Here is a 13,832-nt window from a genome sequence, read left to right as displayed (position 1 = left end):
CTGCTCCTTGGCCTTGCTCACTTGCAAGCACTCACCTTCCTGAGTTCTGCCTATCCTCCAAGAGCAGAGCACTTCTTCTGCAAGTGGGTGGGTTGTGTTTCCATTAGGATCGCCCTCTCTATGCTCCTAAACACAAATACAGGCATTCTTAAAGTATTCACAAGTGTTGTACTTTGTAGGAGAAACATTCAGGCATTGTTTTGTCAAGTATAAAATAAAAACCCAGTATCCCTTCCCTGCACCCAAAATCCCATTATTAAATGAACCTTTCCTAAGAACTCCAGATCTGTTCCTGAGATTTTTTTGTATCTATGACACTTTATATCAGGAGAACCATACTGCTTTATAATCTAGTTTCTTCTACACACTATACAATATTTTACATGACAAAGGCTAACATTCTGCTTTATCTAAGTGTGGTACAATATACATCTAAAATTATAAATGCTGGAGCCGGTGCTGTGGTGCAGCGGGTTGACGTCCTGGCCTGAAGCGCTGGCATCCCATATGGGCGCTGGTTCAGGATCCAGCTGCTCTATTTCTGATCCAGCTCCCTGCTATGGCCTGGGAAAGCAGTAGAAGATGGCCCAAGTCCTTGGCCCCTTGCACCCACCTGGGAGACCCAAAGGAAGCTCCTGGCTCCTGGCTTCGAATCTGTGCAGCTCCAGCCATTGTGGCTGCTGGGGAGTGAACCAGCAGATGGAAGACCTCTCTCTCTCTCTCTGTGTGTGTGTGTGTGTGTGTAACTCTGACTTTCAAATAAATAAATAAATCTTTAAAAAATTATAAATACTAACTTATTTAACAAAACCTCTATCAGCATAACTTGGATTGTTTCCAAGTGTTTTGTAATAATAAATACATACGGTTATGATGAATCCCCTTACAAAGCTGTCTTTCCAAAGCCATGTAGTTTTCTCCCTACAGTACATCCCTATAAATAACCTTAACAAGTTAAATAAAATTTAAATATAAATTTTGAGATATTTATATACATACACCACAAACATTTACTGATTTCTAAAACTTTTGCACTAATTTATGCATTTACTGAGTTATGATAGTGTCTGTTTACCCACATCTTTGCTATTAAGGGTTGTTATACAACTCATGACAAGAGCCTAGGGTGATTACTGATGCCATAAACAAGAGTGTCAATTTGTTAAGTCAACAACAGGAGTCACTGTGCACTTACTCCTTATGTAGATCTCTGTCCTTAATGTGCTATACAGTGTGATTTAATGCTATAACTAGTACTCAAACAGTATTTTTCACTTTGTGTTTCTATGTGGTTGCAATCTCTTGAAATCTTTACTTAATATACACTAAACTGATCTTCTGTATATAAAGAGAATTGAAAATGAATCTTGATGTGAATGGAAGGGGAGAGGGAGCGGGAAAGGGGAGGGTTGCTGGTGGGAGGGAAGTTATGGGGGGAAGCCATTGTACTCTATAAGCTGTACTTTGGAAATTTATATTCATTAAATAAAAGTTTAAAAAGGGTTGTTATAAATAAATATCTTGTTACAACCTACAGGTTGAGAAACTGTAGGATTTTTACTGAATTTTTCCCAGCTTTAGTGAGCTAAAATTTAAATAAAAACTGTATTTATTGGGGCTGGCACTGTGGCGTAGCGGGTAAAGCTGACACCTGCAGTGCTGGCATTCCATATGGGTGCTGGTTCGAGTCCTAGCTGCTCCACTTCCAATCCAGCTCTCTGCTACGGCCTGGGAAAGTAGTAGAAGATGGCCCAAGTCCTTGGGCCTCTACACTATGTGGGAGACCTGGAAGAGGCTCCTGGATCCTGTCTTCAGATTGGCTCAGCTCCAGCTGTTGTGGCCAATTGGAAAGTAAACCAGCAGACGGAAGACCTCTCTCTCTCTCTCTTTTTCTCCCTCTCTCTCTCTCTCTCTCTCTCTCTGCCTATTCTCCTTTCTCTGTGTAACTGTGCCTTTCAAATAAATACATCTTTTAGAAAATTGTATTTATTTACAGTGTACATGTGGTGCTTTTTACGCATGAATACATCATGAAAGATTTCATCAATCTAGATATATTTTTACACATACACACATACATAATTATATTGGGGTCTACAGTTCTACTCAGCACAGCAAATTAAAGGAACTCTTAGCAGTGAACAAATTACTTCTTCTTGATAAATGACTGGGATTTCCTTTCCCAGACTATACTGAGAACTGAGCCTAATTATTTTGGAGGCACTGAGGGAGGTGGAAGAAGTTCTTAAGGTGGACAGGAATCATTCGTGAGACTCTGCTTCAAATGAGGTGATGTCATGATCCTCAGCAAAAGGAGATTTCTCTCCAGTAGCAAGGGGAGGGGATGCCCCTGCCCATAGGTATTTAAGATTCTTGGGCTCATCAGCTCAAACACCCACATCTCAGGACTTAGGACCTCACTCCTTCCTTATCAGAGCCCTGAGTTTAGCAGAGGGAATACACCCAAGCTACATACTCAGCCTCCCTGTAGCTTTCTCACCCTTACAGTGAAGCTCCTGACCTGATTCTCAACAATTGGAGCCTAATGGCTACAAGAGAAAAATGTCTCATTAGATGTTGCCATGGAAGCTTTCTGGCAGTCACAACACACCCTGAGTGGTAGTTGGCCCTCTGAACCTTTCAATCCTATTTCTTCCAGTCTTCCAAAGAAGTTAAGATCTTAAATTCTCCTTATTCTTGAAACTTCACAATTCTTATAATCACCATGGTTCTAATAACATAAATGCACTAGAGCTAACACATAACCCAGGGCTCAGCCTTCCACCTATACCTGATCCTTATCTACTGTGAGCAAGTCTTAGTAACCTTGATGCTATCATATGCTAGTGATTATCATGAACCCACTTACTCCAAGCAGTGGTAAATGGTGCAGTTTCAAAATTCCATCTGGCAGATATGCTTCCTAGGGCTAGTCCCAGTACCGACTGTCTTAACTGGGTTCCTACCAAAGCAGAACCTGAGACAAGATTGTGTGAATGTGGTTTAATCAGGAAATTGTCTCAGGGAGCAAGAAACAGCTTCCTTATTAGGGAGGTTGTCGAAAGGATTTATGAACCCTTTGGTTTATAAATCCTATGACTTATGAAGAGAGTGAGACACAGTAGGGAGGTGGGTCCCTCACCGAAGAGTGAATAACTAAAGTCCTTCCTGTGCAGAGACTTGATTTGCAAGAGCAGACAGAATGGCTCCCAGGACAGTCACAGGACTGTGTGAATAAACGAGGTGGAGTTTTATCCGCTGGATCCCATTCCCCCTTATCAAGTGGCCATCTTCACTTTAGTAACCTGATGGAATTAACTTCCCTAGTATTCCTGACACCAGAGGCTACACTTTGTTATATTACAAAAGCCCACTGAGAGTGTCCACTCCACTCCAACCATGGCTGAAATAGGAAAGCAGGCTTAGACTCAGAACATCAACGTCTGCTACCATCTACTTGAACGAATTGTTGTGAGGATTGATAGCATACCAATCTGCCTTGCTTAGCATATCATCACAGACACAAAGAGCACTCATAAGTGTTATCAGTGGGTAGGCTGATATACGGTTGAACCTTTACTGATAGCATAATGAATATTACTTCATTTAATGCTCACAGCAGTCCTCCATGGTGGAGAATATGCTCATTGCTTAGACAAGGAAACAGACCCCTCAGGGGTCCAGCAGCTTGCCCATCAGAAGAGCAGGTCTTTGATGCTTTGATGCTTTTCCTACCACACCAGACTTCCCCAGCAGTAGAAGGGGAGGATTCTCTCTTTGGAGAGGGAATGTTGGGGACTTAGCTGTTCACGGGATTAAGAGTTGAAGGAACACATTCCTCAACTTCCCTACACCTTCTGTTCACTCAGCTGTGACCTTCCCCGGAGCTCTCAATTTCTATGACCTGACTTAGAAAACCGTGTTGGTAGACAGCATCCCAGGAATCCCCCACTATGACATAGATTTCCTACAGCCATTTCCAGAGTCATTATGGGATCCCCAAGACACAGTCCCAGTGGCTTCTACTAACAGGGCCCCAGGAGAGAAAGCACCAAGGTTCCTGAGGACTCATTAGGAAGCTGATGAAGAAAACATCTCCATCTTGCCTCCCATCTGGGGCCTGCCCTTCTCCCAGGGCCCACAGCAAGTCTGGACATTGGCTTATCTCTGCTCAAATACCCTGAGTTGACGTCTGAGAAAGATAATCTCTCCAATAGGACACCAATATCTAGTCCCAGCTGCACCTCTCACTTCTGAGACGGCTTTCAGGACATGTGCAAGTCCTCTATGCCTCGTCACACCAGCACTGAAGCAGAGCTTGTATCCTCCACTCTCACTACCTGCCCACAGAGCCAGGGCTAGAGAGATCTGAACACCAGACGTTGTAGTCATCGCATGAAGAGCTTGTGGCATTCCCTTTCCCATGAGCTCCCCACCCCTCTCTGCTTTAGGGCTGATTTCTGATTCCTCTGAGATAACACTGCAATGAAGATAACAGCTTGGTTTGCCCTCACTTACACCTCACATATTTAGCCTCTCACTGCTGAGTGGGTAACAGGGTCTGCACAGCTCATCTTATTTCCTGAAGAAACTTCACAGCCCTCCATGTCCGTTCCAGGCTGAGGATGCTCAGAGATCCATTCTCTGCTTCTACAAAACAGACCAAGGCTGTATACAGATGCCCCAGAAACAGAAAACCCATTTAAGGGAAGGAACTGAAACTGTAACCTGGGAGTCCTGGCTCCTTTGCTGGTCTTTTCTCTCTCTTGGATGAGGCCTGCTCTGCTAATTTCAGAGGTGAGTAGGAAGGGACTTGCTGAATCCAGTTCACTCACTGGAGCCTGGAACCTTCGCTGCATTGAAGGCTTTGTTGAGCCTTTGGGGTTCCAGAGCATGAGGAGTCACAGCTCATAGGGAGAGCCTCAGAGTGGTCATGCAGGAGGGCTCCTCCATGGACCCTGTCAGACACTCTGGATGTCTCTGGGGAGTCAGAAACCTCTGGTTTTAAGTATGATGCATCTCTGGCAACCTGAGGCTTGGCAGCAGTGGCTTCCACCATCTGTGAGGAATGGCCTCCTAAGGGATTAGCCTTTGTATAATTTACATGAAAAGTTTACATGTGGACTGCTACATGACATGCTTGTCCCAGCAAGGAACAGGCATCCCTGCAACCCTTGCAGTTGCACTTCACCCTGCACCTCCTTAGAATCAACTAATCCATAAACTCTACTTCATGCTCCTGTGTCAAGAATGTCTTCCAAGACCAGTCCAGCTCACCCTGATGCTCCTCCTCAAAATCCTGCAGGTGTTTGAGCCACCCACTTATTTAAGAAATATTAGGTAACTGCTGTGTGTGAAGCACTCTGATGAGTATTGCTGCTGAAAAATGAACCAAACTTTCTTCTGTCCTCAAGCCACAGAAAAGAAGGGGCCATAAATTCTCTAGAGAAAGGACTCCCAACAAATAACGTATTGTCAGAGTTTGAGGGGATAGAGATGAGAGAAAAAGAAGGAGGGAAGGGAGAGATCTATTTTAGACAGGAAAGTTTCAAGGAAAAATCAATCCAGCTGCCAGCATTTGAGCCAAGTCTTGAAATCCTTGGGCATGTGGAGTTGGAGGGAAGCTACTGCAAGAGCAAAAACAGCATGAGCAAGGAGGTAGAAAAGCACAGGGCTGCCATCCGGTGCTGTTGTTAAAACAGACCCCAGAGGGAGAATGAGGAGCGTCAATTATGCTTTAATACACCATGTGAAGAGCTCTGTTCACCATAGATTTGTTAATTCGCAAAGCTTCCATCATCTACCAATTTCATCAATGCTAAGCAGGCCTGAGGATGATTTCTGCCTTCCCCTAAATCACATGGTCCCTGAATTTTAAGGACATCTTGGAGATCACCACATCCAAGTTCTTCTCCATGGAGTCTCCTTATTGCTGTTTCCCAATGGCCTGAGCACACACAACAAATACATTCTAGTGTTAAAGCTTAGTTAACAGCAAGGACACTAGGGATTTATTGGATGAGAGATTTTTATTTTATATTCTGTAGTATGGCCTCTCACCCCGGAGAACTGTACTTGGCTGGTCTTTCCAACATCACAATCCTGAGTCTATTTCTCTGATTCTTGTCATACCTTCACTTGATCTTCACTATTGCTAGAAAGCTTTAAATCTGAGTTATATATTTAAATACTTTCTAGCTTCTCTGACAATATGAATTTTTCTGTCTTGATGTCAGCTTATTGATTTAAGCTGAATCTTCAGAGAAAAATGAAGAATTTCCAACTAAATCTTACTACATTCAAAGAGAAAGTCTACTTTTATCTTATTTTCCTGAATATTCTAATTTATCTAGGAGACAATGGGAAGGAAGGGATGGTGATGGCATTGGGCATTTTAACAAAGGGCAAGCTGAGTGGCCAGTGCTGTGGTGTAGCAGGTACAGCCATTGCCTGCAGCGCAGCATCACATGTGGGTGCTGATTCAAGCCCAAGTTGCTCCTTCCAATCCAGCTCCCTGGTAACAGCTTGAGAAAGCAGTGCCCAAGATGGCCCAAGTGTCTGGGCTCCTACACCCACATAGGAGACTCCAAAGACACTCCTGGCTACTGGCTTTGATGCGGCCCAGCCTCGGCCCTTGTAGCCATTTGGAGAGTGAACCAGAAGATGGAATATCTCTCTCTTTCTCTCCAACTCCAACTCTGATTTTCAAATAAATAAATAAAAATCTTTGGGAAAAAAGAGCAAGGTGAAGGTACTGAGGTGATAGAAGAGATCAATGAGTGAGGTGTGGCCTGGGAAGTGGGAAAGTATTCCCCTAGAATACTGGGAATTCTAACTCCCCATGCAGGATCTCTGTCCTCAATGAGTTGTATTATGAGAATTAACTGTAAAACTAGTTCTCAGTGTGTGTGTGTGTGTGCAAAATAGTACAGAGTTGGTCTTCTGTGTATGAAGTTAACTGAAAATGAATCTTAATGGAGAATGGGACTGGCAAGGGGAGAGGGAGGAGGAGGAGGGGTGGAAGTCTGGGTGGGAAGGATGTTATGGTGAGAAGAATAAATATATTCCTAAGTTGTATTTATGAAATTTGTATTCCTTAAAAAATAAATTAAAGAAAACAATACTGGGAATTCACAATGAGGAATCTACAATCATGCAAAGACTAAAAATGTGCATGTTGAATCAGTGAATAAGTGGATTTTTATACACTCTCATTTCCTTACAGGAACTCATGGGTCTGGAAACTGGGACCAACAGCACAGCTCTTACAGAGTTCATTCTGCTGGGCCTGGTGGAAACTGGAAAGCTAGAGTCTGTGCTATTTGTCTTCTTCCTCTTTGCCTACCTGGTCACAGTCGGGGGCAACCTCAGCATCCTGGCTGCCATCTTGATGGAACCCAAACTCCACTCCCCCATGTACTTCTTCCTGGGGAACCTGTCAGTGCTGGATGTTGGGTGCATCACAGTCACCGTCCCTCCAATGCTGGGCTGCCTTGTGTCCCACAAGCGTACAATTTCCTACCATGCCTGCCTCTCCCAGCTCTTCTTCTTCCACTTTTTAGCTGGTGTGGACTGCTTCCTGTTGACAGCCATGGCATATGACCGGTTCCTGGCCATCTGCCGGCCCCTCACCTACAGCACCCGCATGAGCCAGACAGTCCAGAGGACATTGGTGGTTGTGTCCTGGGCTTGTGCCTTCACCAATGCACTGACCCACACCGTGGCCATATCCACACTGAACTTCTGTGGTCCCAAAGAGGTCAACCACTTCTACTGTGACCTCCCACAGCTCTTCCAGCTCTCCTGCTCCAGCACCCAGCTCAACGAGCTACTGCTTTTTGGTCTGGGAATCCTCATGGCAGGTGCACCTGTAATTCTCATTGTCACCTCCTACCTCCACGTGGCAGCTGCAGTCCTACAAATCCGCTCCTCTGAGGGCAGGAAGAAGGCCTTCTCCACGTGTGGCTCCCACCTCACTGTGGTTTGCCTTTTCTACGGGACAGGTATCTTCAACTACATGCGACTTGGTTCAGAGGAGGCTTCAGATAAGGATAAAGGGGTTGGGATTTTCAACACTGTCATCAACCCCCTGCTGAACCCACTGATCTACAGCCTCAGAAACTCTGACATGCAGGCCACTCTAAGGAGGATATTTGTGGGAAGGCGGTCATTGATCTGAAAGGTGATAAAGTCCCTCCTTTTATGCCTTTCCTAATGGAGAAAATTTTCCCATGAAGGCAATAAGTGTTTTAAAAATGGTCTGGTCTTGGGCTGGCGCCACGGCTCAATAGGCTAATCCTCCGCCTTGTGGCGCTGGCACACTGGGTTCTAGTCCCATTTGGGGCGCTGGATTCTGTCCTGGTTGCCCCTCTTACAAGTCAGCTTTCTGCTATGGCCCGGGAGCGCAGTGAAGGATGGTCCAAGTGCTTGGGCCCTGCACCCCATGGGAGACCAGGAGAAGCACCTGGTTCCTGCCTTCAGATCAGCACCATGCACCGGCCGCAGTGGCCATTGGAGGGTGAACCAACGGAAGGAAGACCTTTCTCTCGAGGTCTCTCTCTCTCTCTCACTATCCACTCTGCCTGTAAAAAAAATGGTCTGGTCTATAATCCTTTTTCCTATATTCTATTGCTAGAAGGCCAGTATTTTGTTTATCCTATGAGAAAACCCTATATCATTCATTCATTTATTCACTCAACAAATGTTTATTGAATCACTTCTATAATCCAAATAGTCTTCCAGGGCTTTGGTGGACAAAACAGACAAAGGTCTCTGCACACATGCAACTCACATGCTATACAAGTAGACAAAATGAATAAGCAACATTAGATAGTGTATGGCGTGATGGTAAGTGCTATTGAGAAATGTGAAATTATAGGGATGTGAAGTCAGGTGCTGCTGAGCAAGCTCCCCAGGGTTGGCTACTTTGTTTTTTCTTTTTATTTGATGGATAGAGTTAGACAGTGAGAGAGACAGACAGAGAGAAAGATCTTCCTTCTGTTGGTTCACCCCCCAAATGGCCACTATGGCCAGAACTATGCCGATCCAAAGCCAGGAGCCAGGTGCTTCCTCCTGGCCTCCCATGCGGGTGCAGGGGCCCAAGCACTTGGGCCATCCTCCACTGCCTTCCCAGGCCACAGCAGAGAGCTGGACTGGAAGAGGAGCAACTGGGACTAGAACCTGGTGTCCACATGGGATGCTGGCCCCCAGGCAGAGGATTAACCAAGTGAGCCATGGTGCCGGCCTCTTTTTAAAAAATATTTATTTATTCATTTGAAAGTCACAGTTATAAAGAGGCAGAGAGGGAGAGATCTTCCATCCACTTGTTCACTCCCCAAATGGCTGCAACAGCTGGAGCTGTGCTGATCCGAAGCCAGGAGCCTGGGTCTCCATACAGGTACAGGGTCTCAAAGACTTGGGCCATCTTTCACTGCTTTCCCAGGCCAAAGCAGAGAGCTGGATTGGAAGAGGAGCAGCCGGGACTCAAACCAGCACCCATATGGGATGCCGGCACTGCAGGCTTCTTGCTTCACCTGCTACACCACAGCACAGGCCCTGTGTTCCCTTTCTGGGTACAGTTGCAGCCTTGGCAGCTCTGTTTGCCTGGGAAGCAATGCCCCTTGTAGAAGAGCAATTTGGTTAATCACAGCCTAAGTAACTGAAAATATCATTGCAATGCATCCTTCTAATGGGGATGTGAGATTCCTTCCAGACAAGATAGTGGAAGGCTGATTTTTAAACATGGGCCTGGTGGAAAAGATTCACTCAATGGTAGCTCTTCACCTCCAAGTCAGTTAGTGTCTTCTCTCCACTGCCACATAAGAATCCCTGGGGATGTTTAGGAGTGAGAAAGAACCCCCTAAATAAAAACCACCTTAATGTAGACAAATACATCTGAAATCAAAAAGGAATGTTCCATGTCCAGTGCTTGCCATGTGTTTTTCTGTCATTTCCTGTCACCTTCACATATATAGAAAGTTTTTGTGGTAATCCAAGATGGTGGGTTAGCACCAGGATGGTCTGACTCACGTGGGGAAAGATTAATATTTAAAAAGGGGGAGAAACTACACACCTAAGATAAAGCCACTGGTAAACCACAGTGGGAAATCCAGAGAGAAAAAATAGAGACTTCCGGGTCTGCGCTGAAAGAGCAAATAAGAATCAAAAAGGCAGCAGAGGCTTGGACCCGGGGATGAGGACGCCAGCCCCAGCTTCCAAGTGAGAGGGGAATCTGCAGGCCCTCGGCACTGAAGATAGCAGTGGGAGGGAGAACTTGGAGAACTGCTTTTGAATTTCCATGCAAGCCCCCAGGATAGCAGAGGCAGGATAAAATAAGTAAGCAAGTAAGTAAGTAAATAATAAATAAATAAATAAATAAATAAATAAATAAAGAGGTGCCACACCTCTCCCCCCTCTGTCCCCTTTCCTCCCGCCAAGGGTCATGTGATTTTTTTTTCTGTATGTAGGCTGGTGGCTACTGCCCCCACCTCCTGTGCACACACCCAGCAATACAGGGGGTAACCTCACCCCCAACCCAAGCAGCAGGGGCCACAACAATTCAGAAGAATTCTGTCCCACTCCATACCATACCAGTTGCCTGGCAATGGAAGGGGAAGCCCCGCATATGGGTCTCTCTTATCCACCAATGAGAAGTGAGCTAGGTTGTAGTGGGCGAAGGCTTGGTGTGCTTGCAACCCACAGATCTGACCAGAGGAAAGAACCCACCTTGGGAGCTGCGTCCAGGACAAAGTGAAGCTAAGCCCTGGGCAACTACAGAGCACTTCCCCTCAACCCCCGAGCTCCTCAGTTACCTATAGCAGCTCATAACAGAGGGAACCGTGCTCACAGAAAAGACTCCACAGATCAAAGGTGCAGTTCATTAAGCAGTATGAATGAGTGCTGAGCACACCAGGGACTAACTCCGGGGCAACCCGTGGCTGTGAGGAGAAGGGTGGGTCACACCAACAGAAGTGACCAACCTTTTCCATCCAGATAACCAGAGGAGAGCTACCAAGCCCAGTGGGGATCTTGCCTTGGATACTTACGCTACCCTGGAATACTGAACAGAGCACCCAGGCCACAGCCAGCACACATCTTTTGGTACTCACTGCAAGTAAAGGTGTCCCACTAAGCCACAGAGACACAAACCAAAGATAAAAGCCATCAGATGATAAAAAAAAAAACCTACACAAATGCTGAAAAACAAAGGAAGAAATTTAAGTAAGACACTATGAGCCCCCCAAAGGAACACGACAACTCCTCAATATTAGAAGGTGAAGATGAAGAGATCGAGGATATGCCAGAAACAGAATTCAGAAAATTAATCGTCAGATTACTTAGAAGCAATGAGAAGCAAAGTCACAATCTAAATGAAAAGCACTCCCAAGAAATTGAGATATTAAAGAGAAGTCAGAATGAAATACTAGAAATGAAGAGTTCAATAGATCAAATAAAAAATGCAGTGGAAAAATTTAACAACAGAGTTGGTGAAAGAATATCTGAACTAGAAGAATTGGAAATTTTGCAATCAAACCAAAAACAACAAGAATAAATTAGAAAACTAAAAAACACTGTTGGAGATCTAAAAGATACTATCAAATGACCCAACACACAGGTTCTAGGAGTTCCTGAAGGCATAGAAAAAGAGAAAGGATTAGAAGGCCTTTTTAATGAAATAATAACAGAAACCTTCCATAATTTGGAGGAAGAGACATCCAAGTACAGAAAGTACACAAAACTCGCTATACACATGGCTAGAAAAGATCTTTACCATGACACATTGTAGTAAAAATCTCCATAGTAAAACATAAAGAAAATATTCTAAAGTGTACATGAGAGAAATGCCAGATTACATTCAGAGGAACCCCAATTAGAATCACAGCAGACTTCTCATCAGAAATCCTATAGGCTAAGAGAGAATGGTGAGATATATTCCAAGTCTTAAGAGAAAAAAAAACTGTCAACCCAGAATATTGTACCCTGCAAAGCTCTTATTTAAGAAAATCAATCTCTGGAGCAAGGACAGTCTCTTCAACAAATGGTGCTGGGAAAACTGGATCTCCATATGTAGAAGCATGAAGCAAGACCCCTACCTTATACCTTTCACCAAAATCCACTCAAAATGGACTAAATACCTAAATCTATGACCCAACACCATCAAATTATTAGGGAAAATTGGGCAGATCCTACAAGATATTGGCATAGACAAGGAGCTCTTGGAAAAGACCCCAGAGGCATAGGCAATCAAAGTCAAAATCAACAAATGGGATTACATCAAATTAAGAAGATTCTGCATTGCAAAAAAAAAAAAAAAACACTCAGCAAAGCGAAGAGGCAACCTACAGAATGGGAGAAAATATTTGCAAACACTACAACTGATAAAGGATTAACAACCAGAAATATAAATAGATCAAGAGACTCATCAACAACAAAACAATCTGGTTAATAAATGGGCAGAGGACTTAAATAGACATTTCTCAAAACAGTAAATCCAAATAGCCAACAGACACATGAGAAAATGCTCAGGATTGCTAGCCATCAGAGAAATGCAAATCAAAACCACAATGAGGTTTATTCTCACCCCTGTTAGAATGGCTTTCATACAGAAATTGATAAACAACAAGTGCTGCCGAGGATGTGAGGGAAAAGGTATCCTAATCCACGGTTGGTGGGCATGTAAATTGGTAAAGCCACTGTGGAAGACAGTATGGAGATACCTCAGAAATCTGAATATAGATGTACCATATGACCCAGCCATCCCACTCCTGGGAATCTACCCAAGGGAAATGAAATCAGCATATAAAAAAGTTATCTGCACCTCCATGTTTATTACAGCTCAATTCACAATAGCAAAGGCATGGAATTAACCCAAATGCCTGTCAACTGAAGACTAGATAAAGAAATTATGGGATAGGTACACCATAGAATACTACATAGCAGTAAAAAAATGAAATCCAATCATTTGCAACAAAATGAATGAAATTGGAAGATATCATATTTGGTGAAATAAGCCAGTCCCAAAGAGACAAATTCTATATGTTCTCCCTACCCTGTGATAACTAATAGAACACCTAAAAGGCAACCTGTAGAAATGAAATTGACACTTAGAGAAGCAATGACTTTGAACAGCCCTTATTCTTACTGTTAAAGAACATGCTTTTTAGTCTATATTTTTGTTTTTCTTTTCTTTTCCTTTATCATATCTTCCTTTTTTTCTTTCATACTAAATGTTGAACTCTTTACTTAACATAGAGTTAACCATATGTGTATGAAGTTAATTTACCTTAGTAAAAAATAAGAGTGAGAATAAGAAAGGGAAGAGGAAGAGAGGGTGGGAGGGCGGGCACAGTGGAAAGAATTACCAATATCATAAAGTTGTAATCATAAAATGTATGAAGTTTGGCACTCTGGCCTCAGAATCAGCCCTTAGGGCATTCGGATCCAGCTGAAAAGCCCATGAGAGTATTTCAGGCATGGAAAGCCAAGACACTCTGGCAAATAAATAAATGAATAACCTAAATGAAAGATCTCTGTGAGTGAGATCCCAGTGGAAAGAACAGGTCATCAAAGAAGCAGGTACCTTTCTCTGAAGGGAGGACAGAACTTCCACTTTGACTATGACCTTGTGCAAATATGATCAGAGTCAGAGAACTCAAAAGGCTTCCATAGCCTTGGCAACTCATGACAAGAACCTAGGGTGATTACTGATGCCATAAACAAGAGTGTCAATTTGTTAAGTCAACAACAGGAGTCACTGTGCACTTACTCCCCATGTAGGATCTCTGTCCTTAATGTGCTGTATTGTGATTTAATGCTATAACTAGTACTTAAAC

At 43.8% G+C, this 13,832-nt stretch overlaps 1 protein-coding gene across 1 annotated transcript; it reads left to right on the top strand.

Annotated features, from left to right (window-relative positions):
- Positions 1–7,231: 7,231 nt before the first annotated feature.
- LOC100337924 (olfactory receptor 3A2) lies at positions 7,232–8,179 on the top strand. The gene has a single exon (XM_002719035.3). It carries the CDS (start codon positions 7,232–7,234, stop codon positions 8,177–8,179), a length of 948 nt encoding a protein of 315 aa, XP_002719081.3.
- The last annotated feature ends 5,653 nt before the right edge of the window (positions 8,180–13,832 follow it).

Source organism: Oryctolagus cuniculus, chromosome 17, assembly GCF_964237555.1.
Source record: "Oryctolagus cuniculus chromosome 17, mOryCun1.1, whole genome shotgun sequence".
Lineage (NCBI taxonomy): Eukaryota > Metazoa > Chordata > Mammalia > Lagomorpha > Leporidae > Oryctolagus > Oryctolagus cuniculus.
Note: the sequence above shows the minus strand (reverse complement) of the source record. Positions and strands in the feature narration are given on the sequence as shown.